General features: G+C 46.4%; 1 protein-coding gene across 6 annotated transcripts; it reads left to right on the top strand.

The window, feature by feature from the left end:
• The first annotated feature begins 645 nt into the window (after window positions 1-645).
• Window positions 646-24601, top strand: scn1lab (sodium channel, voltage-gated, type I like, alpha b). 6 transcript variants are annotated; one of them, XM_061066768.1, is made up of 27 exons: window positions 670-921; window positions 1408-1526; window positions 1725-1814; window positions 2235-2363; window positions 2920-3011; window positions 5049-5247; window positions 5921-5934; window positions 6037-6100; window positions 7241-7382; window positions 7468-7676; window positions 8781-9057; window positions 9595-9936; window positions 10909-11035; window positions 11139-11377; window positions 11466-11639; window positions 12018-12374; window positions 13306-13827; window positions 17170-17305; window positions 17868-18022; window positions 18141-18314; window positions 18457-18579; window positions 19350-19625; window positions 20570-20623; window positions 20708-20845; window positions 22856-22960; window positions 23047-23317; window positions 23409-24601. In XM_061066768.1, exons 3-27 carry the CDS (start codon window positions 1744-1746, stop codon window positions 24599-24601), a joined length of 5583 nt encoding a protein of 1860 aa, XP_060922751.1. In that variant the 5' UTR covers window positions 670-921; window positions 1408-1526; window positions 1725-1743. The 6 variants fall into 6 exon arrangements, with proteins under 6 accessions (XP_060922749.1, XP_060922747.1, XP_060922748.1 ...); XM_061066767.1 differs by having other exon boundaries at window positions 9595-9954; XM_061066766.1 differs by lacking the exons at window positions 2920-3011; window positions 5921-5934 and adding an exon at window positions 3326-3417 and having other exon boundaries at window positions 646-921; window positions 5049-5345; window positions 7468-7674; window positions 8782-9057.
• The last annotated feature ends 1572 nt before the right edge of the window (window positions 24602-26173 follow it).

Genomic DNA, 26173 nt, shown 5'->3' with positions numbered 1-26173 from the left:
CTGGGTGTTTCTGTGTCCCTGTGATCAGCTGACGGCCTGTCCTCAATGTCAGACCCCATCTTTACTGTGTTTCCAAAGCGTCCGTCCGACCTGTGACCTCGCTGCTTTCATTCCGCCCAGAGGTCAGCGTGAGACACACTTTCATTTCTTATTTTCTTGTTTCTGATCCATCCCAGTAAGTAAAATGAAGGCACATCATTGTGTCAGCTTTGTCCACATGATGAATACTAGTTATGAAACAGATTTCAGAGAGGCCAGACGGAAACGTCACACCATTGTGTTATACACTTAGGCTCTCAAATTGGTATTAGTCACTCCGTCAACCATTTGCATGTGTGTCGTGCTTCTCTCCAGCGCAGCTCTGGTCCTCCTCAATGTCTGCGTGTGTGATAAGACTCCTGGACCTGCAGATTCCACTGATGTTTGATTATCTGGTCAAAATGTAAAGGCAGCTGCTTTCAGACCTGCACTTTATGTTGTAATCGCTGTGATTTATCAGTTTCATGCTCACGGCTTGATCCAGGAAGATGAGTTGACCCCCAAAGGTGAACCGTGCCGACTATTTCCAGAAGCCCTCTGACCCCTTCCCTTCTCGCTGCAGCTCCCTGCCCCAGCTGAGCCCCCCGCTGCCCTCTGAAGAAGCAGGATGACAAGATGGCACAGCTGCTTGTACCGCCCGGACCTGACAGCTTCCTCCCCTTCGTGCCCGAGTCGCTGGTCGCCATCGAGAGGCGCATCGCCGAGGAGGAGGCCCGGAGACCGCGGGCGGACCGCCGCAGCGACAGCGATGATGACAATGGGCCGAAGCCCAATAGCGACCTGGAGGCGGGGAAATCTCTCCCCTTCATCTATGGAGACACCCCCTCCCACCTGGTGTCCACCCCTCTGGAGGACCTGGATACCTTCTACGGCAATCAGAAGGTCAGAGCTGTTGTAGGAACCTTTTCTCCTCCTTCACAGGGTGAAGCAGTACCTGTAGGATCTGTCCTTGACTCAGCTGGCCCTTAAGCATCATGACATGTGCTTTTTTGGCCTTAATTGCTTGAAGTTAATTGCCCAATTATCTCAGAACCACATGAGCAGATGTAGGAACGTCCTCCCACGCTGAGGAAAAATAACATCCTGTCTCTCCTGTGAGCGCAGATCAGTTTTTAATAGAGGCTGCAGCAAGCTGCGGCTCATTTTGGTACATTCAAGAGAATTGTAATGTTGGTCACTATTATTCAAATGTTTAATGGATTTAATGTTCCCATTTAGGGTTCTGCACTCACAGACCTTTATCATGTGAGAATGACATCAGGTTCTTTCAGCCTTGTTTTCTGAAAGTTTTGTTCTTATCGAAGCAACCTGCCTCTTTGTTTAGACGCTGTACAGACTTTAATTCCTTCTCTCTTGTCTCTCTTCCAGACTTTCATAGTATTGAATCGCGGGAAGGCAATCTTCCGTTTCAACGCCACTCCTGCCTTGTACATCTTAAGCCCCTTCAACCCCCTAAGGAGGATAGCTATTAGAGTTTTAGTACACGCATATCCTTTCTGCTATGGTTTCAGCTTGATTCGGATTAAAGGGGTTTATTAAACAAAGGAGGGATTTAAATGAGTTGATCTAAATGTCACTTAGCGACTCTGTGTATAGACTTTGTACATAGACATACCTCAGGCTTTTATATTTCTGTATTTTCTTTGTCAAAACATTTTCCATTGTGTTCCTTAACTGTTTATCACTTTGTTCAGCATCTTGATCATGTTCACTATCCTGACCAACTGTGCTTTCATGACCCTCAGTAATCCCCCAGAATGGGCCAAGAATGTAGAGTGAGTCCAACTTTTAATTGTCTCTTATTAGCAATCGAAATATCTATTGATATATGAATATCCACCACACATAACAAACAACGATAATGCAAATGTCTCAGGATGTCAAAAGAGGTGCCATACATGTCAAGTTAAACAGAAAACGAGATTCGGTGACAACATTTTTTTAATTTCCACAGTCTGACCTGTACTACACCAAAATACTTCAATATCTCACAAGGTCGATTTGCCTTTTCAAGCTGTACATGAGTCTCCTGTGTCCTGTTCACTGCAGCAGTTTCAGGAGATAATGTAATAACCAGAAAGCTTGTGAAGAACATGGTTGGCTAATAAGATTTGAGGAGGAAGGGATACATGCAATTCAAAGATGCAGCAGTGTCACCACCAACCAACGTGGTCACTCTCTGTTTTCATCTCCAGGTACACATTCACAGGGATTTACACCTTCGAGTCCCTTATCAAAATCCTGGCCAGGGGCTTCTGTCTGGGGAAGTTCACTTTCCTGCGGGACCCGTGGAACTGGCTGGATTTCAGTGTTATCCTCATGGCGTAAGTATTATGACAAGCACGGTTAGGATCAGCTTAACGTGATCTGGCGTAGATTAGCAGGCCAAATGCCTTTTTAATGCTAATCAGCCCGGCAGCCCATGAATTCCTGCTGAATGTGAGAAGAAGAGCGGAGAAATGATAAACTGTAGCTTATTGGTTTTGGAGTCAGAACGGCAGCTCCGCTCCATAAAGGATGTGAGACACTAAAGCATGTTGGCCCAGATGTGTGTCATCCCTCAGTCACTTCAGCTACTTGTCCTGAAACCAAATAAACCTTCAGCGTGAGATTACACAGGGAAAGTGATAATAGTATGTGTAGACATCATATATATATATCTCATTCTGATTGAATTTTAATGTATTTGATAATGATTTTACAGTTGTTTTTCCAATCTCTATTCAAGAGTGTGGTCAGTTTGAGAGGCTGATTCCACTCAAACAGACCCTGCTCTTGAGCAAAGATCGGAAGCAGAGGTGGTTTAGCTCCTCAGATGTGTGTGTTCCTGGCTTCCTGCCTGTGCAATGCTGTGAAGTAACTGTGCATTTGATCCTGCAGGTATATAACAGAGTTTGTAAACCTAGGCAATGTTTCCGCTCTGCGCACATTCAGAGTATTGCGAGCGTTGAAAACTATCTCAGTAATACCAGGTAAGGCCGCCTGCGCCTGCCGCCAGCACTCCTGCCTCTGTCCTCTGTGCGTGACCGTTTGCCGCCCCCCCCCCCCTCTCCCTCCTCCCCCCTTCCCGTGACCCTCCCCTTGTCTCGTCGCCCCATGTGTGTGGGTGCCTGGTTTGTGTGTGCGTGTGTGTGTGTGTGTGTGTGCGTGTCTCCCACACCCCTTTTTTTCCCAAATGCCCCATCTCCCAAACTCCCGCCCTTCCTCCTCCTCTTCCTCCTCCTCCTCCTCCTCCCCCTCCTCCTCCTCCTCCTCCTCCCCCTCCCCCTCCTCCCTTCCCTTACAGATATGTCACAGAGTTTGTGGACCTGGGCAATGTCTCAGCACTGCGAACCTTCAGGGTTCTGCGAGCCCTGAAAACTATATCAGTCATCCCAGGTGAGCGAGCCATCAGGGTTTAATTTAATAATGCTAACGGCTAACTGGCGTTCTGCAAACATCCAAGCACACCCCCCCCCCCCGCCCCCCCCCTCAGCTCATCTCACTGTAGCTTAGCCTGATGACGCCCGTCGCCGTCCCTCCATGCTGCCTTCTTCCCAAGGCCAGTAAAAGCTGGAATCTGGCTCCAATCTGCACAGATTGACGGATTCAGAGCTTTTCCACACATCCTTCAAGGCAGAATTCTTTTTTGGTTGAAATCGATTCTTGCCTTGGGCGCCGTGCGAGTAGATTTTGTGCACCATTTCTTTTTTCCTTTTTGCATGAGACATTGCAAAAGCCGATTTTCTGGTGGCAAGTACTTGTGTGTGTAGGGCTCCTCCTCTCTGTGTTTTCCCGTGCATGACTTGTTCTATGTTGTGTGTTCCTTTTTGGAGACGTTGTGATTGGGTCAGTGGTGGCTGGGATGTGGCGTTCCGAACACTCACACCACTCACATCACACACTGACACTGAGGTCAAACCATCCATCCTCTAATTCCACCTCATGTTTGAGATTTCACTTCCATCTAGTTCAAACACGTCGGGCTCTATTTGTGTCGCAGTGCAGAGCCCGGTGCAAGCAGAGCTCGTCTTTGCCACTTTGGTAATTACTGTGTTTTTGGAGAAGTAACGACAAGATTTAAAAGTAGCATTCTGGTGAAGACCAGCTCATTAGTGTTGAGAATACAGATGCAAATAGATAAAATCATTCTGCAGGATTAAAAATAGTTTGACATTTAAAGTAACTCTCTGGTAACTGAAAGAAAGTGGAGCCAGCAGTCAAGTCGGGTTTATGTATAAAGCACAACGACCACAGTTCACCACAGTGCTGCACAACAAGAGGAGACACAGTGGGATTTGCAAGAAAGGGTCAAATATAAAATGCTCAGCTTAGCACAACATAACTGCTGAGTCACGATCCAGGGGCTGAACCAACAGGAGATGATCTGGTCCTTAGTTACTTTAAGCTGCTGATTTAATAATTTGTCTGCAAGGAAGCAAATATGTGTATTTCCCAAAATGTTAAACTATTCCTCTATAATACTACAAACTAAATACTTAAACGAGCAGCTGGATGAAATATCATCATCGGACTATTCCCCCCCCCCGTGCATAACCACAGCTGCAGGAGAAAGATCTAGAGATTACTGCAACTTCTAATCAGTAAAGTCCACCCCCCCCCCTTCAGTTGTATTGCACTTCACTCTCCACTTGACCTTGTGAAGCGACGGCACTTAGAGCTCAGGTGAACACTTTCTCTCCTGCTAGAACCACACGACTGATTTACAGAATATTATATCTGTGGAAAAACAAACGCACAGAAACACATTTTTTTTTCATTTACCATCACTTTTCCACTGAGACCAGAACTGGCCACGCCCACAGCACCATCACTCGTGGTTGATCCATTCTTAGCATGGATCTGCCTGGTTCCTGTATGACCACACACATACATGAGCCTCCGCTGCAGATCCCACTGGCTGCTTGCTGCTCTCACCTCTGCTGCTTCTCTCGACCGGCTCGTGACAAACAGGAAGTAATCGTGCTGCGATGTCCCCTCCCCGTCCCCTCGCCCTGTCCCACCTCCAGGCCTGAAGACCATCGTGGGCGCCCTGATCCAGTCGGTGAAGAAGCTGTCGGACGTGATGATCCTCACCGTGTTCTGCCTCAGCGTCTTCGCCCTCATCGGCCTGCAGCTCTTCATGGGCAACCTGAGGCAGAAGTGCGTGCGTTACCCGTTCACCGGCAACGCCACCAACGGCAGCAACGTGACCAGCGACGAGGACATGTTCATCGACGGCGACTCCCTGATGGACATCAACACCACGTTGGTGCAGAACGCCACCGAGAATCCCTTCAACTGGACGGAGTACATCAGCGACCCGGGTAAGTGACGCGGCGTGAAAGCGTTCCATGTCTGCCAGGCGCACACAGAGGTTAACCAGGGTCAAGTTAGCGTCCTCCCCAGACGGCCGGAGTCAGACGCTGGCTCCTGGATGTGCAGAGATGGGTCAGTCGTGTTGGTGGCGGTCGGGTAGCGGAGGCCGTGATAGGGAGTGACAGCGATGGCTGGGAGCCGGGGCTGGTGGGAGAACGCGGCAAATGCGGCGAATAATCGCCTCAACAATAAAAAGCCTCGAGTTTCACCCCCGCACTTTCCTTCATCACTCTCCGATAGCCCATCTGTGTTGCAGCAGCGGCCTAAAGCGCTAGAGGAGAGTGAGTCACTGACGGTCAGCGGGACAGAGAGAGACAGGCACCAGCTCCATGACAAGCTGATACCAGAGAGAGAGAGAGAGAGAGAGAGAGAGGGAGAGCGGGGGGGGGGAGTGAGAGGCTGATTAGAATCACACAGATGTTTTTAAAGTCTGGCGTGTCTCTCGTTTCAGTGATGTAAAGTCATGTGCTCATGTCACACACAAAAAAGCATTAGTGCCACTTATAGGGGGGGGAAATATGAGATTTCGAGAATACAGTTATATAATATTTCGGGAATCGAGTACTAATATTACATTTCTTCATATCCACTGCTTGGCTCCTGTGTCTCTGACGTCCCACTGTCTCCTCTCTTCTCCAGAGAATTACTATTACCTCCCCGGCCGCAGGGATGCTCTGCTCTGTGGGAACGGCAGCGGTGCTGGGTAAGACTCCACATGTTTTATTTATATGACCAATTAGACGCAACACAAGGCTGAGCGTACACAATTAGTGTCGACGCTTTCCACCGCACTTAAACCAACTGGTTAACTGTGGCTGCGTTTCACGGGGTTTGGCGAATGTTAAAACTTTTCCTTTATTCCTGAGCTGCTAATGGAAGATTTGCATCATTGTTGCATGTGACTAGGGTTGCAAAAATTCCGGGAATATTCAAAGTTGGAAACTTTCCATGGGAATTAACGGGAATATACGGGAATTAACGGGAATAAACTGGAAATGTTGTGGGTAATTTATACTAACTGTATTTACCTTGTCATATACAGACATAAATATAAACATTTTGTTTTGTCATAGGCTGATTTGAGCCCTGAGGAAACTTTGGGCACTTGACTATATGCTTCTGCATCGTTGTGTCATTCTTAACATAGGTCTTTGCACAGTATTTGCAAATGTACACAGCCTTTCCTTCTACATTGGATGGGGTGAAATGTCTCCACACATGAGATAGTGCACGTGGCATCGTTCTGTAGAATAAGATCAAAAAAAATGTTGTACAAAAACACTAATGCAATGCCAGAGATATAAATAGTTAGCCAAACAATTGGAATCGTCTGTAAACATATTTTACAATTACTGGATAAATGAATGGAAATAGGCTAGATGAACAGATGAACAATCCTCAATCAGCATGCTAATATATTTTCCCCAGTAATATCATCTAAACCTACCTGACTAGTCCTGCACTCTACAGCAGACCTCAATAGCCCTGCTGTAGAGTGAAGGATGCTGGGAGTTATCTGTGCATGTGATGGAAGAATGCACAGTGGAGGGTTGAAACTCAACGTTCCATACATCTTTAAAATAGAGATTTGAATGATGTTTTTATTGCTCAGCGTTTAATTTGCGCAGTTTTGTTTTTTTTTCAAAATTCCCAAAATTCCCGAGCTAATCTTCCCATGGAAAGTTTCTGGAAATGTACCGGAAGCTTTCCGCCCCTTTGCAACCCTACATGTGACTAATATATATCAGCTGATGTTATCACAGGCCCCAGGATTTGGAATTTTTTAATTTCTGTGTAAAAGTTTCACCCGTGACGCCTCCTAATGCAAAGTGTGTCCTGACAGGCTCTGCCCAGAGGGTTTCACGTGTATGAAAGCAGGTCGGAATCCAGATTACGGCTACACCAGCTTCGACACCTTCAGCTGGGCCTTCCTCTCTCTGTTCCGCCTCATGACCCAGGACTACTGGGAAAACCTCTACCAGCAGGTTGGGTCGGACTCAGGATGGTTTTCTGTATCTTAATAGAATAAATCCCAATGAGCCTTCTCTTTGTTCCTCTCTGCACCGTCAGACTCTGCGTGCTGCAGGGAAACCCTACATGATCTTCTTCGTGCTGGTGATCTTCCTGGGCTCCTTCTACCTGGTCAACCTGATCCTTGCCGTGGTGGCCATGGCGTACGACGAGCAGAACCAGGCGACCATCGAGGAGGCGCAGCAGAAGGAGGAGGAGTTCCAGGCCATGCTGGAGCAACTGAAGAGACAGCAGGAGGAGGCACAGGCAGGACATTTCATCTTCTCTCTCCTCTTAATTCCTTTTAGAATCGTGTCCGTGTCATCCGAGTGATTATCTCACTTGAGAAAAGGTTGAAGGTTCAGGAAGAGACGAGTGGATGGGAGAATCTGGCTCCGTGTACCTGGGGAGACTGTTGACTCTTTGGCTTAGAGTCTTGATCCAGCTGCTGTAAACAGTGTTGCCCCAGACAACTGAAGGACCCCCCCCCCCCCCACACACACACACACACACACCCCACACCCTTTGATGACTGCAGCTCCCTCAGGGGTCAGGCGTCCTTGGGCGACCTTTAGAAAGTCAAATTAGCAGATGAACATCACAGCCAATCAGAGGCCAGGACAACAAAGCCTGATCTATTCCGGCTGAATGCAACAGGTTCAGTGTCAGAGACTGAATCTGGAAAATAAAGGAAATGGGAAGTTTAGATTTGTAAATGTGATAGGAGGAAACGAGTACAAGGGAGAGATACAGCAGAGGCTCCCGACTAAATCCACCTGATGAAAGTGGTGAATGAATGGTTTCATACAGTTGTTAGTAGGATAAACAGATACAGAAATTAACCAAAGTAATGAAAGGTCGGCTTGTTTTTATCTTATCTGTTGAAAGGTTGTCTTCTCTATCGCTGCTCCCTCCTTCAGGGGCCGACACATTCATGTTGTTGTTGTTGTTGTTGTTGTGGTTGGCGACAGCAGAGGCAGACGGTGGCAAAGATAAAACCTGAGTTCGAGGGAATGTAAAGATTCAAACCTTGTAACCATAAAACACCAGATTTTACCGACTCACGTCCCCGGCCCGGCTTTCAAAAAGCACCTGATGAAGATGACACTTCATCAAGCTTCATCTTCTTGTGCGACACTTGTGCGATCAGATTGGCTCATGAATTCATGTATTGTGTTGTTTCACTTCTCATCACATGAATATAAATGATATAAATGCAAGAATCCAGGCGTCCATTTTTAGAAGGCGTCTGAGGCTCACTCGGCCGCTGCTCTCAGCTGCCAGCCTCTCTCCTCCGCTCCATTCCGAGAGAGCCTTTGAGACAGGCGCCGGGGTCGCCATGACAACTGTGCCTGTGCTCCCATTGGCTCGCAGGTTGCCGCGGCAGCCGCCACAGAGAGCGGCGAGTACGGCGGGCGGGGGGGCCCCACCTCCGAGTCCTCCTCGGGGACGTCGAAGCTGAGCTCCAAGAGCGCCAAGGAGCGACGCAACAGGCGGAAGAAGAGGAAGCAGAGGGAGGAGGAGGAGGAGAGGGGGGTGCGCAAGTTCCACAAGTCGGAGTCCGAGGACAGCATCAAGCGCTCCAGCTTCCGCTTCTCTGTGGACGCCAACCGCCTCTCCTATGAGAAGAGATGCTCCTCGCCCAACCAGGTAGAAGCTTCCCCTGATCACTAATCAACCAATTAGATTGATTGAAGTTTGTTTCCACGGGTTCGTCACATCACAATGGAATAAAAGAACTTTAACTTTATTTTCTGTTAGAGTATCTAAGAGTCTAAGATTCCATTTTACTCTTTGGTTTTGTTCAGATTAAACACACAAACAAGAAATGTTTTAATTAATGAAGATTAAGATGGATTTAACTCATTCAGATGTATTATTTATTTCTTTTACTACTTATTATCTCTAAACCTCTATGATTCTGCTCCGTTTTAATTTAGTCTCAGCTGTTTTTTAATGTCCCTGTGTGAATTGTTTATGACCTAAAATCTCTATTCCTTTAACTTTTAAAAAAGTTTAGGAAACTGCACTTTTAAAAAGTTTGGTTGTTTTTTATCCCTCATTCATCTTTTTGTACTTGTCAGGACGTCCCAGCACTAAAAGTCTTCCTCCAGTATTTCAAGGTTTCACCTACCCCCCCCAAATCCTCTAACTCTATTTTCTATTTTTTGTGTCTCTCTCTCTCAGTCTCTGCTCAGTATCCGCGGGTCCCTGCTGTCTCCTCGGAGGAACAGCCGCGCCAGCCTCTTCAGCTTCCGCGGCCGGGCGCGCGACATGGGCTCGGAGAACGACTTCGCCGACGACGAGCACAGCACCTTCGAGGAGAGCGACAGCCGCCGCGGCTCCCTGTTCCTGCCGCGCCGCCTCGAGCGCCGCTGCAGCGCCGTCAGCCAGACGAGCCTCGGGGCGCCGCGGGTCACGCTGCCCGCCAACGGGAAGATGCACTGCGCCGTGGACTGCAACGGCGTGGTGTCGCTGGTCGGTGGAACGTCGGTAACAACCTCTCCTGTAGGTCTCCTGCTGCCTGAGGTGACCCAATGGTTCCATGCTTTATTTTTCCCATTGACCTCCATCAAGTTTATCTCCTAAAGTTCCTTTTGCCAATCTATGGTTTTCAATTTTCACATTAACTTGACTTTTTTCACACTTTCATCCTCACCCTCTAAATCTGGGGTTTTCAACCGGGGGTCCGCGGCCCCCTGGTGGTCCGCGACGGCGAATTTCGCTTTGATATTTCAACACATTTCCAGATTACTCTTGAATATCGTGAAAAATATCTAAAATAAGAAAAATATGTCTAAAATAATAATAAAGGTTCTGGTGATCATGAGGTTAAACTTAAGTAGGCCTCAATTTTTTGTGTGATATTGTATAATTAATTTGTGACATATTCTGCATTACTTTGTCATCTTCCCTCTTCAGTTGTAGCCCCAGTTTATGTTGATTGTTATTGATCTCCGTTACTTTAACGTTCTCTCAACATGTCAGCTACATGTCTGTACATTTAAGTCATGAACGTTATATATATATATATATGTACACATTGTTCTGAGATGCAGTACAACTACAAACTGCATTTTAATTTTGTTTTCAATTCTTAAGCACTGAAAATCAACAGTTTTTGTTGTTTTTTACTCAGATTTTTCTCGATTTGTTTGAGGTTTTTAAATAAAACTAACAAGGAAAACCAAATGTTAAAACTTCCTTTTATCCACATGCACGCACACACACACACGTAGGCACATCAGTGGGCCGCGGATTACTTTCTAGTCAGAATGGTGGTCCCTGGGACAAAACCAGTTGAAAACCCCTGCTCTAAATGACTTGAGCTCTAAGGCACAGATGAATGGGACGTATCAGACTTTAGATGCACTCACACCATCTGATGGAAAATGATTCTGACCAGATCTGCTCGACTCACTTTCTCTTCCTCTGTCCCTCTGGGCTCAGAATATTTTGCCGTAAATCTTCCTCTTTGTGTTTCATTTTTTTTATTTCCAGGGAACAACGACAGACACTGAGTTGAAGAAACGCAGATTTCACCAGCCGTCCATGGATTATCTGGATGAGCCGGTGGGTCGGCAGCGAGCCATGAGTGTGGCCAGTATCCTCACCAACACCATGGAAGGTTCGGATCAGACTGCGTATTGTGCCGCCTTATGCCATAGTGTTTGAAATCTGAAGAGAATAAGGAGGTGGACACAAATCAATCCATTCATCTTTTTTTGCAGAGCTTGAAGAGTCGAGACAGAAGTGCCCCCCCTGCTGGTATCGATTTGCCAACACCTGTCTGATCTGGGATTGTTATCCGGAGTGGCTGAAAATCAAGGAGGTGGTCAACATGGTGGTCATGGACCCATTCGTGGATCTGGCCATCACCATCTGCATCGTGCTCAACACCCTGTTCATGGCCATGGAGCATTACCCCATGACCAAGGAATTCAACACCGTGCTCTCGGTTGGAAACCTGGCAAGTGTTCTCCGACTGCATCGAATCAGAAACACATTTGAAATGCATCTCATGACACCGATTCAAACTTCAACTCTTCCCCCATCAGGTGTTTACAGGCATCTTCACAGCGGAGATGTGCTTCAAGATCATCGCCCTGGATCCGTACTACTACTTCCAGGAGGGCTGGAACATCTTTGACGGCATCATCGTGAGTCTGAGTCTGATGGAGCTCGGCCTGGCCAACGTGGAAGGCCTGTCCGTGCTCCGCTCCTTCAGACTGGTGAGAGCACCTACCGTCGTTTATCCAGTGAAGAGTTCGCATGAGCCTGTGCTCCTGAGGTCAGGGCTGATTACTGTCGTGTTCTTAATGAGCGGACGAGAGCTTCTGTGCAATATGACTCCGCCGAGAGTTGCTGAGGCCTCTGGGGCTCGGCTTGTTTTTCTCTGCTCACCTGATGTGTGCTGCAGTACAGCAGGGCCACGGTTCATGATCTTTGATAGTAGAAATAATGACTTACAAGGAGATTTTAGTTCAATTTATACGAATACAAATGTCCATGAGCTTTCAGACGTTTGTCTTTTCATTAAAACCAGTTAATATTGACAGTTGTGGTGGTTATCCCTCTATGAACTGCTGACCTTTCCTCTGCTCAAATAGCTGAGGGTCTTCAAACTGGCCAAGTCGTGGCCCACCTTGAACATGCTGATTAAGATCATCGGTAACTCGGTGGGCGCTCTGGGGAACCTGACGCTGGTGCTCGCCATCATCGTCTTCATCTTCGCCGTGGTGGGCATGCAGCTGTTTGGAAAGAGCTACAAGGAGTTTGTGTGCAACATCTCCGAGGACTGCAAGCTGCCGCGCTGGCACATGCACGACTTCTTCCACTCCTTCCTCATCGTGTTCCGGGTGCTGTGTGGAGAGTGGATCGAGACCATGTGGGACTGCATGGAGGTGGCCGGGCAGACCATGTGCCTGATCGTCTTCATGATGGTCATGGTCATTGGAAACCTCGTGGTACGTCCAGCTGTGTATTGAGGCCGTATTCTCTCCAGAACTAGATAGATAGAAAGATAGATAGATAGATAGATAGATAGATGGATGGATGGATGGATGGATGGATGGATGGATGGATGGATGGATGGATGGATGGATGGATGGATGGATGGATAGATGGATAGACGGATAGACGGATAGATAGATTGCTTTATTCATCCCCGAAGGGAAATTAAGTCGTCATAGCAGCCGGTATATTTGAATACAATAAAATACAATACAATAGAATAAAATAATAAATATTGAGGTCGAAAGAATAAAAACAGAAACACAAGATAAATAGGTAGATAAGGTGCAGTGGCAAGATGATGGTAATAGTACTGATGATATGATGGTAATGTTATTGTTAGACAGTATATAAAAATAGTACAGTATATATAGTATATAATATAACATAATATATATTTATATATGATAGTTATTATACCAAAATAATAGCAGTATATATAATAATAATAACATGTACACATGTATAAATATGTGTATATACAAGAATATACAAAGAGTATGATATAAGAGGTATAAATATAAGTATTTGACTATAAAATAGATAATATAATATGAGTGTAAGAATATGTAGACAGAGCGTGCAAAAGACAATATTATTGTATAAAATGATATATAATATCAATATGGTTTATTAACACATATCACATATGATGTGAAGTAAGTGTTCCAGTATATGGAGCGGAGTGTTGTACAGGTCCACAGTGCAAGGAGACAGGTTTAGTGCAGTTCTGTGACGGAGGCTCTGACAGAGGGAGAGGAGTTGTTCAGTCTTATTGCGGTTGGGAGGAACGATTTCCTGTATCGTTCCTTAGAGCAGCGAGGTTGAATGAGTCTGTGGCTGAAGGAAGGTGAGGAGATGTTGATGATCTGAATCTCTCTCCAGGTCCTGAACCTGTTCCTGGCTCTCCTCCTGAGCTCGTTCAGCGCCGACAACCTGGCGGCCACTGACGACGACAGCGAGATGAACAACCTGCAGATCGCCGTGGGCCGCATCCAGCGTGGCTTCGCCTTCATCAAGTCCGTGGTGCGGCAGTTCCTCCAGAGCCACTGCTTCGGGGGGGGCAGCAAGGGATCGGGTCTGGCCGAGGAGAGCAAAACCCTGGACGACCTGCACAGCAACGGCAAAGGCAACTGCATCTCCAATCACACCGGGTCGCTGGAGATCACCAAGGAGCCCAGCCGGGTGTACATGACGGAGGGCAACGGGCGGCCAGGGGGGGGGCTGGTGGTCGGGCTCAGGGACACGGCGGTGAAGTACCCCATGGAGGAATGTGACTACATGTCCTTTATCCACAACCCCAGCCTCACGGTCACCGTGCCCATCGCTGTGGGCGAGTCGGACTTTGAGAACCTGAACACGGAAGATTTCAGCAGCGACTCGTCGGACATGGAGGGCAGCAAGGAGGTAAGAGGAGGGAGGGGTCGGCTGTCAGGCTGAGGGACGTCTCTAGACTCCTGCAGCTTTTATCGTGTCTTATCAGCAGTAGAGTCTTGTCGAAGTCGGTGTTTGAAGAGAGGAGACCGCAGACATAGTACTTACATGTATACAATGTTTATTACAAGAAGTTCCCAGGTCAGGACGAGCTCTAGAGACTCGGAGACATCACGCAGCCGAATGCTGAAAATCTGACTTGCCTCTTGCAAGACAACAAGTTTTATTTGGGGAGGTGGGACCCCAACACTAGAGATAACATGACATCACAAAACCGGGCCTTTTACCTAAATAAGGACATGTTTAGTATCTTGTACTGCTAGTCTTCATTTTACAGTTCAACAGAGTATTCTCTGGGGGGGAGAGCTAACGAATAACACCTGGGATAGTGTTCAAAAGAGTCTGAGAATTTGAGAATCAACACGCCTAAGATGTTAACATGTCATTATGTTTAATAACTATGCTAGATAGATCTATAAGCTAAGCTAAACATACTAAACTTTCCTTTGTGTTTAGTTCCTTTATATGTGTATAAGTATATAAATAATATAAGTTAACATATTAAATTTCAACTTCCAATTCGCCCTCAGTATTAGTAAAGCTGGTTCTAATCCTCGACTGTCACTTTGTGCTTCTCTTATCGGTTCTAGCACCAGTTTGGTCTTAAGATCAATTATCAGCTTCAGATGTGCTCATTAGAGTGTGTGTGTGTGTGTGTGTGTGTGTGTCAGTGTGTTCCTGTGTTTGTGTACAGTGTTAACACGGTCGACTCGCCAACACAAACACCTGCTAAAGAGACTAATTCAATGAAGCAGCAAACCTAGAACTTAAAGATCTACGTCTTGCTGCACGACAGAAATCAGACATCCAACCTTCCACCGTTTGAACACAATCAATACTTTCTCGGTGATGTGTCGCCCTCGGAGCAGATGCCAGGTGTTGTGTTCCGTGTTGCCGGGCTGACGCTGCTCCCCCGGTGATGTCAACCTGCCACTGTGGGTGTGGTGCCAATTCTCCGCGGTTTCAAAACAACTCCGGAGACTAATCTTAGCCGTGGCACCACATCTCCCGTGTACGGATCGGCAGTGACTCCCTGACTTGACGCCCTGTAGCAAGGGGCTGGTGAATTCTAGATATATATATATATAAATAAATAGATGAATTTATGCTGTTTTCCTGTTGTGAGAGATGAGTGTCACATGTCAGGATGAAGTCTGCGTTTTCTCAGGGAAATGATGTCTGTGGCCACTGTGCCTTGTGGGCTGACTGGTCATGTGATTTACTGTGTCTAACCCCCCGTTTGTTATTGCAGCCGTGTCACAGACGCTCTCAAGGTTTTCAGTGAGAGGAGACTTGTAAGACTTTACTTTATTGTACCATAGCACTAACCATGAGGACTGCCTCCGCCATCTACAGACAAGCTACATACGTACATTTCTCATACCTTCAATGGATTGCCCATTTTTTTCCGTTCTTTGCCTGGTCTGCCCTCCGTCCCCCCAACCCCACCCTCTTTGCTTTATTACCCCACCCGCCACTCTCCCTTCATGATTTATCTCCAAACATCAGGCTGTATTGCAGTTACAAACCATTAGGAATGAGCAACACCACCTTTTTTTTTTCCCATTGATATTTAAACTCATCTGAACTCATGATGTTTGCTTTTGATTTCATTGCTTGGTTTTCACTTGGTTTTGGGACTTGATTGGCATCCGGCACTCCGAGCGAGAGAATGAAGGAAGAGAGGAGGAGAGGAGGAGGAAAAAAAAAACGAATTAAGAGAGATGGAATGGAGGAATGAATTTTGCTGTATAGTCGGGACAAAATTAATTTGTCCGGTTCATTGCCCATTAACACAGACATGAAATAATTGTTTTCTGGGATATTCACATTTTCGTGGATGATTCTTTAAATAATTCTTTCCAAGGAGATTGAAACACAAATGAATCGGTGCAGATTTTTGCAGAGTTGCAAAACATATCACACACGGCAGTTATCTCAAATTTAGAATTGGAAATTATGAAATAAAACACAATTTATATTTGGCTTATTTCAAGTGCCTATATGCCTGTGTTATTCCTTTTTTGTTTCGCTGCAACTATCTTGACACTTGTAGACCTATAGCCATTAAAATCAGACATTTCCTGTAGTGATGAAAACACGGTAAGTAAAGAGTATTAATAATCAGCCATGTGCAGAAGAGGTAAGACGGGTCTGCAGGAGAAAAGGAGCGGGAAGGGAAAACGATGCACTCGTGAGCAGCATGCTTCCATCATTCCCATGCTGTATTAGCTGGGTCCCACAGCAATCAGGGCTGCTGCACTGTCTAGGATGACATGTTCCTATCCTCCACACACCAGGCAGATGTTTGTTTCCCCAAATAGAAACCCAAGACCCCAAAAAGACTCACACACTATGCAGATGATGTGGTAATGTACATTACTGCAAGATCAGAGGTTCAGAGGAGAGAGAGAGAGAGAGAGAGAGACGATAAAGTTTACAACAGCAGCAACACTTGCACATCACTTAGTCCTGAATGCTCTCTGGGTCTGTCATGGCAGCTGATCTTACAAATGGGAACAAAAGACAAATGGCCGACCACATGCTGTCTTATCCACAGTGCACAGTACTGGTTTTTGCTGTTAAGCTAATGTGGTAATCCGTCTACTTCAACATCAACAGGAGAAGCTTGTCCACTGCTTTCAAGGAATGGAAATAACGTGTTTTCATGTCACTGAGGAAAAGATGGAGCACTCATCCTGTGGGCGGGACTCTAGATTTGAGGGGCGGGGACACTGTTTTTCCACCATTTTGGAAAATGGGACAAACTCCAGACAAATTGATTTGGGTTCATTTTTTTCAGTGCACATGAAAATACTTGAGCACATGTTCTGCTTGGTTCTATTTCAGGCTTGGATTGATAATGCACCAGAATACTGCATGCACTCTTCCTCAGAATGAGGTCACATCAAATGTACCTACAGTGCATTTCCACACGGGTTAACCCCCCCCCCCACGTCATGTGTTCCCACATAATCTGATTCGAGCCATCAGATAAAACTGATATCAAAGCCTGTAGATACATTTGATCGATGCTGCATGATGATGATGATGATCATGATGATGAGGATGATGATGATGATGATACAGTGACCTTAAAGAGCCCAACTCTGTGAGCTCTCACAGTGTCAGGTTTCCAGTTGTGGCACTGGAGTGAATCACAACCAGCTCAGGAGGTCGCCTCCTCTAACCACCGATCTTCTCTGATTCCAGACTCGGCAGTTTAACTTCTCATCTTCTTCCCGGCCCGTGCAGAAGCTCGACCCAGAGCCCAAGGGTCTGAGCTCATCGGAGGGTAGCACGGTTGATATCCGGCCCCCGGGAGACGGGGTAGACTCGGTGGAGCTGGAGCCGGAGGAGTCTATGGACCCGGAGGCCTGCTTCACAGAGGGTGAGGGGGACGGGCAGAGAGGATGATGGGTAGACGGGGGAAAGTGGGCCAGCGCGAGAGAGAGGTGGGAGACGAAACACTCTTCGAGACGTGGAGTAAATCGCATTAACTGCTTGTGCTCAGCACCCGTGTGCTGACTGACAGTGAACACTAATGCTCAGCAGGACAGAAAGAGAGGTAGACTGTGGGATTCTCTGGGTTTGAAATGTAACCTGACATTTTATCCGCCGCAGCTCCAGCTCAACTCTGAATGTGCAAACACATCTTCAGTCATTCATGAATAAAACGTTAAATAAACGCATCTTTTTGTGGCTTGGTGATAAGATACTGGAGGCGGAGCATTCACCTTATGTTGGGAATTTCACAAATAGGATTATTATTTAGTAGTTGAGCAGTGGAAAAGGCTATGATCACTTTTTATTTCCATTCACTTACATATTATTACGAGAATAAAGAATAAAAACCTGATTTTAAAAACAAAAGAAAACATATCTTTAGAAGGCCTGACCTCTCCTGTTGACCCCTGAGCTCAGAATGACCCTGGACCCTCCTCTGCCCTCAGGCTGTGTGAGCAGGTTCCAGTGCTGCCAGATCGACGAGGAGAACGACAATTATAAGACCTGGTGGAATCTGAGGAAGACTTGCTTCATCATAGTGGAGCACAACTGGTTTGAGTCCTTCATCATATTTATGATCCTGCTCAGCAGTGGGGCGCTGGTGAGCAAACGTTGATGTGTATTTACAGTTGACTGCTGTTGCTTATTTAACCCACGACGCATGTTGATGTCCCAGAATTCCCTTCTTCACATCTTGATGTGTCTTCCACTCTGCCCAGGCGTTCGAGGACATTTACATCGAGCAGCGGCGGACCATCAAGACGATGCTGGAGTACTCGGACAAGGTCTTTACTTACGTCTTCATCCTGGAAATGCTGCTGAAGTGGGTGGCGTACGGCTTCGTCAAGTACTTCACCAACGCCTGGTGCTGGCTCGACTTCATCATCGTGGACGTATGTATATTGTGGGATGGATTCATGCTGTGGATATCTTCTTCACCGTGGTTGTACATGTGCTGCGGCACTTTGCAGAGGAACCTTTTTTTGTCACGTCTCACCTTTCACCCTGCTCGTCTCTGACCTGATCTCCTCTCAGGTGTCCCTGGTGAGCCTGGTAGCCAACGCTATGGGCTACTCCGAGCTCACCGCTATCAAATCTCTGAGGACGCTCCGAGCCCTCCGGCCCCTGAGGGCGCTGTCTCGGTTTGAGGGCATGAGGGTAAGAGCATGAGGATTAACAGCGAATTTAAATTAGGTTTATTCTACAAAACAAGCTAACGGGTGGTAGATTAGTACTTAGTTAGTAGTCTTAGTAAGAAGGCTAAGATATTGTCTTAATCCTGGGAGTTGATGTGTGGGGAACTCTGCAGTATAATTAGTATTTCCAGGTGTAGAATGCTGGGGAACATGTGACAGTTCGGACAGAAACGTTGTTTAGACTGCACGCCAGTTCCGAATCCTGTAAAGTTATCTCTTCCTTACGATTCCGCTCTTGTACTTCTCTCTCTCTCTCTCTCTCTGCATGACTCTCTTCACATCGTGTCACTGGATTACTGTTCTCTGCTGTTTTCGGACGTTGCTCGTGTGGTGCCTTTGACCTGTAATGGTTTTCTTTGTTGTGTGTCTTTTTTTCATTTGCAGTCAAACACAATGTTGTGACTTCATCCCGCCTCTCTAAGGTTTTTTTCAGTTTCTTTCCCTTCTTACATATCGACTGTAAACTTTCTCCCCTCTCCACTCTCTTCTTTCCAACTGTCATGTTGTCAGTTCTCTCTGTAGACGCGCATGGTGGTAAGAGCTTCACATGTGCACACGTAACATATTAAACACAACTCTGAAAAATATATGCACACTTTGAATTTGTAAGTCAGTAGCTCTATAGCTCTGAAGGCATCAATCAGATCTGGTGTCTTATTTAAGAGCAGTTAAGTGATGAGATGATTGTCATGGCCAGGAGAGCGCTGAGGTTGTGATCTTTGACCTCTTCAGGTCGTGGTGAACGCGCTGCTGGGCGCCATCCCCTCCATCATGAACGTGCTGCTGGTCTGCCTCATCTTCTGGCTCATCTTCAGCATCATGGGCGTCAACCTGTTTGCGGGGAAGTACTACTACTGCGTCAACACCACCTCGGACGAGGTCTTCCCCATCCACATCGTCAACAACAAGACGGAGTGCCTGAACCTGCTCAACGACAGCGGCCGCTGGAAGAACGTCAAAATCAACTTTGACAACGTGGGGGCCGGGTACCTGGCTCTGCTGCAAGTGGTGAGTCTCAGCACTAGCCCATCATTTACACCCTGAGTTTAGGATTAAGATCCTTTTTTTTTATTATTTTATTTTATTATTATTTTTTTTTTACAATCTGTTTATTGAATTTTACATAATTAACAAACAAACAATAGTGTTCCATATGGTAAAAATTACAGATGTAATTTCAACATACCACAGAACAGATACCAACCCTCCCCCCGGCACCTAGCCCCAACAGATGAGCACATATAGTTGAAAAATAAAGAAAAACAAAAAAAGATGGGTTGATAGAGGAAGAGAGAGAAAGGATAAATAAATAGGCAAGTAAATACATTAATAAAAGAATAAATCATAATAATAATAATAATAATAAAAATATAATAGTAATACTAAAAATGAATGAATGAATAAATAAATAGATACATACGATCAATAAAAAAAAATTAAAAAAATTAATAAATAAAAGAAAATAAATAAAAGAAAAGAAACACAAGTTCAGCAAGGCAGTACTTAGCTCACAGCGATCAGACAGCTTGTGCTATTGACATAAGACAAAAAGGGATTCCAGGACTTCTCAAAAGAGACAGCCTTACCAATCAGTCAGTCTAATTTTTTCTAATTTAAGAAAATAAAGCACCTCCTTAACCCAGTGAGTATAGGTGGGTGGGACTGGGGATTTCCATTTTAGCAGTATCAACCTCCTGGCCAGCAGAGTTGTGAATACTATCAAGTCCTTATCAGCTGGGGAAAGAGTAAGTGGGAAAGGCCATACACCAAACAGGACAGTTAAGGCATTAGGAGACACATCCCTTCCAGGATTAAGATATTTTATTACATTCTAGCCTCCGTCCCACTCGCCCTGAGAGAATTTCGTCAAAATTTCTTCAATCCCCTTTTTGCCTAAACAACTTCTCTACATGTTAATCAAGCAGATTTCACTTTTCCTCGTCTCCTCCTAGGCAACGTTTAAGGGTTGGATGGACATCATGTACGCAGCCGTGGACTCTCGAGACGTAAGAGACTTCTCTGTCCGACCGAACGACCCGATGCACAATCATCAGAGTTCTACACATCTAATGTATCTGTCTTTTTTACAGGTGGAAGATCAGCCCAAATATGAAGTGAACCTCTACATGTACCTCTACTTTGTCATCTTCATCATCTTCGGCTCCTTCTTCACCCTCAACCTGTTCATTGGTGTCATCATCGACAACTTCAACCAGCAGAAGAAAAAGATGAGTTGCATTGAGGAACTTTTCTCCATTTATATTAACTTGGGTCTTGGCAATTAAAGTCTCAGTCCCACAACATCAGATACTTAGTTATTGGTTCGCTCCTTCTTTTATATACAGATATTTGAAACATCCTGCAGAAGCATTTTTTTTATATACTAGAACATGTTGCCCAGTCCTAGCCGTAGCCGTGGCTTTAATAGATGCTGTGATATTTCAAATTGAACATGAAATCTCAGGCAAGGTCTTGAAGAAGAATCACCGATTTATCCCAAGCTGAGCCCCAGCTGCGTTCAAGAAAGAACTGAGCTGCAGAATAATCATTATCTGGAGCACTTTGAGGACCCTCACCCCTGCCCAGGATTACTGAGGCTGCGTGACTCACTAAGACACACACACACACACACACACACACACACACACACACACACACACACACACACACGCAGACACACACACACACACACACACACACACACACACACACACACACACACACACACACACACACACGCAGTGTCACAGAGAACGCAGTTTGAAAAATCTGCCCTCCGTTCCACCGAGCGCTAATGAGCAGGAGTGGCAACGCCCAAGAGTAGGGAGCGGAGGGGGCGGAGGGTGAGAGGCGGAGAGAGAGGTGGTGGTGGTGGGGGGGGGGGGTTGCGAGACGCCGCCGGGGACGTCTTGACTGAGTGACTGAGTGACTGAGACACCGCATCAGTTGGTGTGCCCCGGCAGCCCCACAGCCCCGGCGTCACACAGATGGTTGTGTAGCGGCGACACCAGTCGTCCCTCCAGACGCTCAGAGTGTGACACTGAGCCGGGGAAGTCGTGTCTCTGATTAATGAGAGAACAGCCACCGAGCCGGCTCAAAGAAAAACATTAGTACTGACGTTATTCTGCTCAATCCTGATGCAGAAAGTCTCATCTGGATACACAAGGTGAATTCAATACATTTCACCTGCAGTGAGATTTATTGCCTTGTAGGATTTTGAGCAAGGACAAAATGTACCAGGACTAGGGTTGCAAAGGGGCGGAAGGTTTCCGGTAAATTTCCGGAAACTTTCCACGGGAATATTAAGCTTGGGAATTTTGGGAATTTTGAAAAAAAAAAACTATGCAAATTAAACGCTGAGCAATAAAAACATCATTCAAAACTCTATTTTAAAGATGTATGGAATGCAGCACACACTGCACGTTGAGTTTCAACCCTCCACTGTGCATTCTTCCATCACATGCACAGATAACTCCCAGCATCCTTCACTCTACAGCAGGGCTATTGAAGCCTGCTGTAGAGTGAAGGACTAGTCAGGTAAGTTTCCATGATATTACTGGGGAAAATATATTAGCATGCTGATTGAGGATTGTTCATCTGTTCATCTAGCCTATTTCCATTCATTTATCCATCAATTGTAAAATATATTTACAGACTATTCCAATTGTTTGGCTAACTATTTATATCTCTGGCATTGCATTAGTGTTTTTTTACAAACTTTTTTCTCATCTTATTCTACAGAACAATGCCACGTGCACTATCTCATGTGTGGAGACATTTCACCCCATCCAATGTAGAAGGAAAGGCTGTGTACATTTGCAAATACTGTGCAAAGACCTATGTTAAGAATGACACAACGATGCAGAAGCATATAGTCAAGTGCCCAAAGTTTCCTCAGGGCTCAAATCAGCCTATGACAAAACAAAATGTTTATATTTATGTCTGTATATGACAAGGTAAATACAGTTAGTATAAATGACCCACAACATTTCCAGTTTATTCCTGTTAATTCCCGTTAATTCCCGAATATTCCCGTTAATTCTCATTAATTCCCCTTAATTCCCATGGAAAGTTTCCAACTTTGAATATTCCCGGAATTTTGCAACCCTAGTACCAGGACACAGATCCCTCGTGCAAACTTACTTCATTTCATCCAACAAATAATCAAGAAACTGCGTCACATGTAACTTTGCTTTTTCTTTCACGGTTGTAACCAAGTTCTTCTGTTCCCCCTTTACTTTGGAGGTCAGGACATTTTCATGACTGAAGAACAGAAGAAGTACTACAACGCCATGAAGAAGCTGGGCTCCAAGAAACCACAGAAACCGATCCCTCGACCGGCGGTAAGAGGCGACCCGCTCCGACTCCACGCTCCGCTCTGCTGTCACCTCTTGGACCGCGTGTTAAAATCTCCCTCCTCTTCCCTCAGAACGCCTTCCAAGGCTGCGTGTTCGACTGCATCACCAAGCAGGCGTTCGACATCGTCATCATGATCCTCATCTGCCTCAACATGGTGACCATGATGGTGGAGACCGACGACCAGACGAAGGAGATGGACGACATCCTCTACCGGATCAACATGGTCTTCATCATCCTCTTCACCACGGAGAGCGTGCTCAAGATGATCTCCCTGCGTCACTACTACTTCACGATTGGCTGGAACATCTTTGACTTTGTGGTGGTGATCCTGTCCATCGTGGGTGAGGACATGTTTGAAGGCGTCTTTGCTTTCGGGTGGAACTGCAGTGACATGTTGTGCTGAATGTGCTTGTTTTCTTTTTCCTTCTACAGGAATGTTTTTATCCGAAGTTATCGAGAAATACTTTGTGTCCCCAACGCTGTTCCGAGTGATCCGTCTGGCCCGGATAGGACGCATCCTCCGTCTCATCAAAGGCGCCAAAGGCATCCGGACGCTGCTCTTCGCCCTGATGATGTCACTCCCCGCCCTGTTCAACATCGGACTCCTCCTCTTCCTCGTCATGTTCATCTACGCCATCTTCGGGATGTCCAACTTCGCCTACGTCAAGCGTGAATCAGGAATCGACGACATGTTCAATTTCGAGACCTTCGGGAACAGTATGATCTGTTTGTTCCAGATCACCACCTCGGGGGGGTGGGACAGCCTCCTGGCGCCCATCCTGAACAAGCGGGAGCCCGACTGCGACAGCCGCATGGAGCACCCGGGCAACTCGTACAGAGGCAACTGCGGCAACCCGTCGGTGGCCATCTTCTTCTTCGTCAGCTACATCATTATCTGCTTTCTCATCGTGGTCAACATGTACATCGCCGTCATCCTGGAGAACTTCAGCGTGGCCACGGAGGAGAGCGCCGAGCCGCTGAGCGAGGACGACTTCGAGATGTTCTACGAGGTGTGGGAGCGCTTCGACCCGGGCGCCACTCAGTTCATGGAGTACAGCAAGCTGTCCGACTTTGCCGACGCTCTCGACCCGCCGCTGCGCATGCCCAAGCCCAACATGATCCACCTCATCTCCATGGACCTGCCGATGGTGAGCGGCGAGCGCATCCACTGCCTGGACATCCTGTTCGCCTTCACCAAGCGCGTGCTGGGCGAAGGCGGCGAGATGGACGTGTTGCGCGGGCAGATGGAGGAGCGCTTCATGGCCTCCAACCCCTCCAAGGTGTCGTACGAGCCCATCACCACCACGCTGCGGCGCAAACAAGAGGACATGTCGGCCGTCATCATCCAGAGATCCTTCCGCCGCTACATGATCTGCCTGGCCATGAAGAAGGCGTCCACCCTCTACAAGGAGAAGCTGAAGGAGGGCGTCCGCGACCCCGACAAGGACGTGATGGTCATCGGCAAGTTCCCGGAGAACTCCACCTCGGACAAAACGGACATGACGCCGTCCACGGCCTCCCCCCCCTCCTACAACAGCGTGACGAAATCGGACAAGGACAAATACGAGAAGGAGAACAGGGAGAAGGAAAACAAAGGAAAAGACTCGAAAGAACGAAAGAAATAGACTTTTTTTTTTTTTTTTTTTTTTTAAAAAGAACAAAACATTCAAATCAGAGACACGAGAGAAATTTGTTTACAGCTCCTGAGGGCGGGTAGATAGACCTTCGCTTGTGTGTGGACTGTGGAGGAAAGCTCCACCAGGGAGGCCTGAGAACCGGAGTGTGGTCTGACGAGTCGAGCTCAGAGCGGAGGTGTGGAGATCAATGATCCAGCAGACACTGCCAGAGTCGAGTGGAACACGGAGAAGCCTCTCTGCAAATCGCTTGTGATATTCCTATTGGTCGTTGTTACTATCTGACACACTTGAGTGTACCGTTAAGTTGTCTGTAGCTAGTGCTGCTGCTACTAATATAAATCCAGTGTCTTGAATTGAACAATAGCTGTATCACTTAACGAGTACTCTGCATTTTCTCTTTCGTTTTTCTTTTTAGTTTTAAGATTTTCCTTTTTTATGAGAAAGAATTTTTTCTACTTGTTTGTGTCTTTATCGTGAGAATGTGTCCACTGCTTTCACTGTTGTAAAATCACCAAGGGCAGAACAAGTCGATACTGAAAAACAACAACAGCCATGTGAAGCTGGTGCGATGCAGGGTCAGGACCAGGTCAACGCTAGATCAAGTGCAAAGGACACAAACACACACATACACACACACCGGTGATTGTTCAAATCTGTTTTGTGCTTTTGTCTAAACGACCTTCTCCCCCATTTCAATAAGAAACACACAAGTCTCTAGATTCAGAGAAGCTGAATGTATGCAAGCAGGAGGAATGAGAGACATGTTTGACATTCAGGGAAACGTGCGAGAGTGAGATGAGAAGATTTCATCAATTCAGCGGCTGGCGTCCGGAAAGGCTCAGCGCAAGATTCAGACTCTTTTCATAGGTTAAGGCTGCAGAACTGAGCTTTACCACGGGACTCACATGTGACCGTGGCGCCAAACTGGTAATATGAAAGTAAAGGAGAAAGAGGATCTTCGGCTGATACCTCAACCCCCGGTAAACCTTGACATTTGAGTTCTTTACTGAACTAAGCAGAAGCGACACGATCATTTCTGGGCATTGAAAGCATTTCTCAGCTTTGCAGTGAGCCGGTTATTTTCTTCTTCAGCTTTAAACCTCAGATACAAACACGAGAACAGCATCGATCTCCTCATCCCACTCTCCCACGACAAATCCGTACGTTTCCCTAAAATGTCGGCTGAGTGATTTCCTGGAGGTGACGCCGCACACGTGTGATCTTTTCATCCGCTGTCGTATTGCAGTGTCTGTAACCGACTCCTTGCCCCCCCCACCCCCACCCCCCCTCTCTCCTCCGTCCCACCTCCTCCAGAGCTCTTGTAAAGAAATGATCTCAAGTAATAAAATATACTAAAAAAAGGAACAACTGCAATCTCACTAACTTCTCCAATGAAGGTTATAATGTCACAACTTGTTTGTTTGAAGTTCATATTGTTTTTTGTACTGTAAATAATATCTGGGCCCACAGTATATGTAGGAGCACTTCCCCCCCCCCCCCCCACTGCTATGTAACCCCACATGTAAGTGTGTGTGTGGGAGAGAAAGTCTGCACGTGTCT

The sequence above is a fragment of the Limanda limanda genome, chromosome 23 (assembly GCF_963576545.1).
Source record: "Limanda limanda chromosome 23, fLimLim1.1, whole genome shotgun sequence".
Taxonomy (NCBI): domain Eukaryota; kingdom Metazoa; phylum Chordata; class Actinopteri; order Pleuronectiformes; family Pleuronectidae; genus Limanda; species Limanda limanda.
Note: the sequence above shows the minus strand (reverse complement) of the source record. Positions and strands in the feature narration are given on the sequence as shown.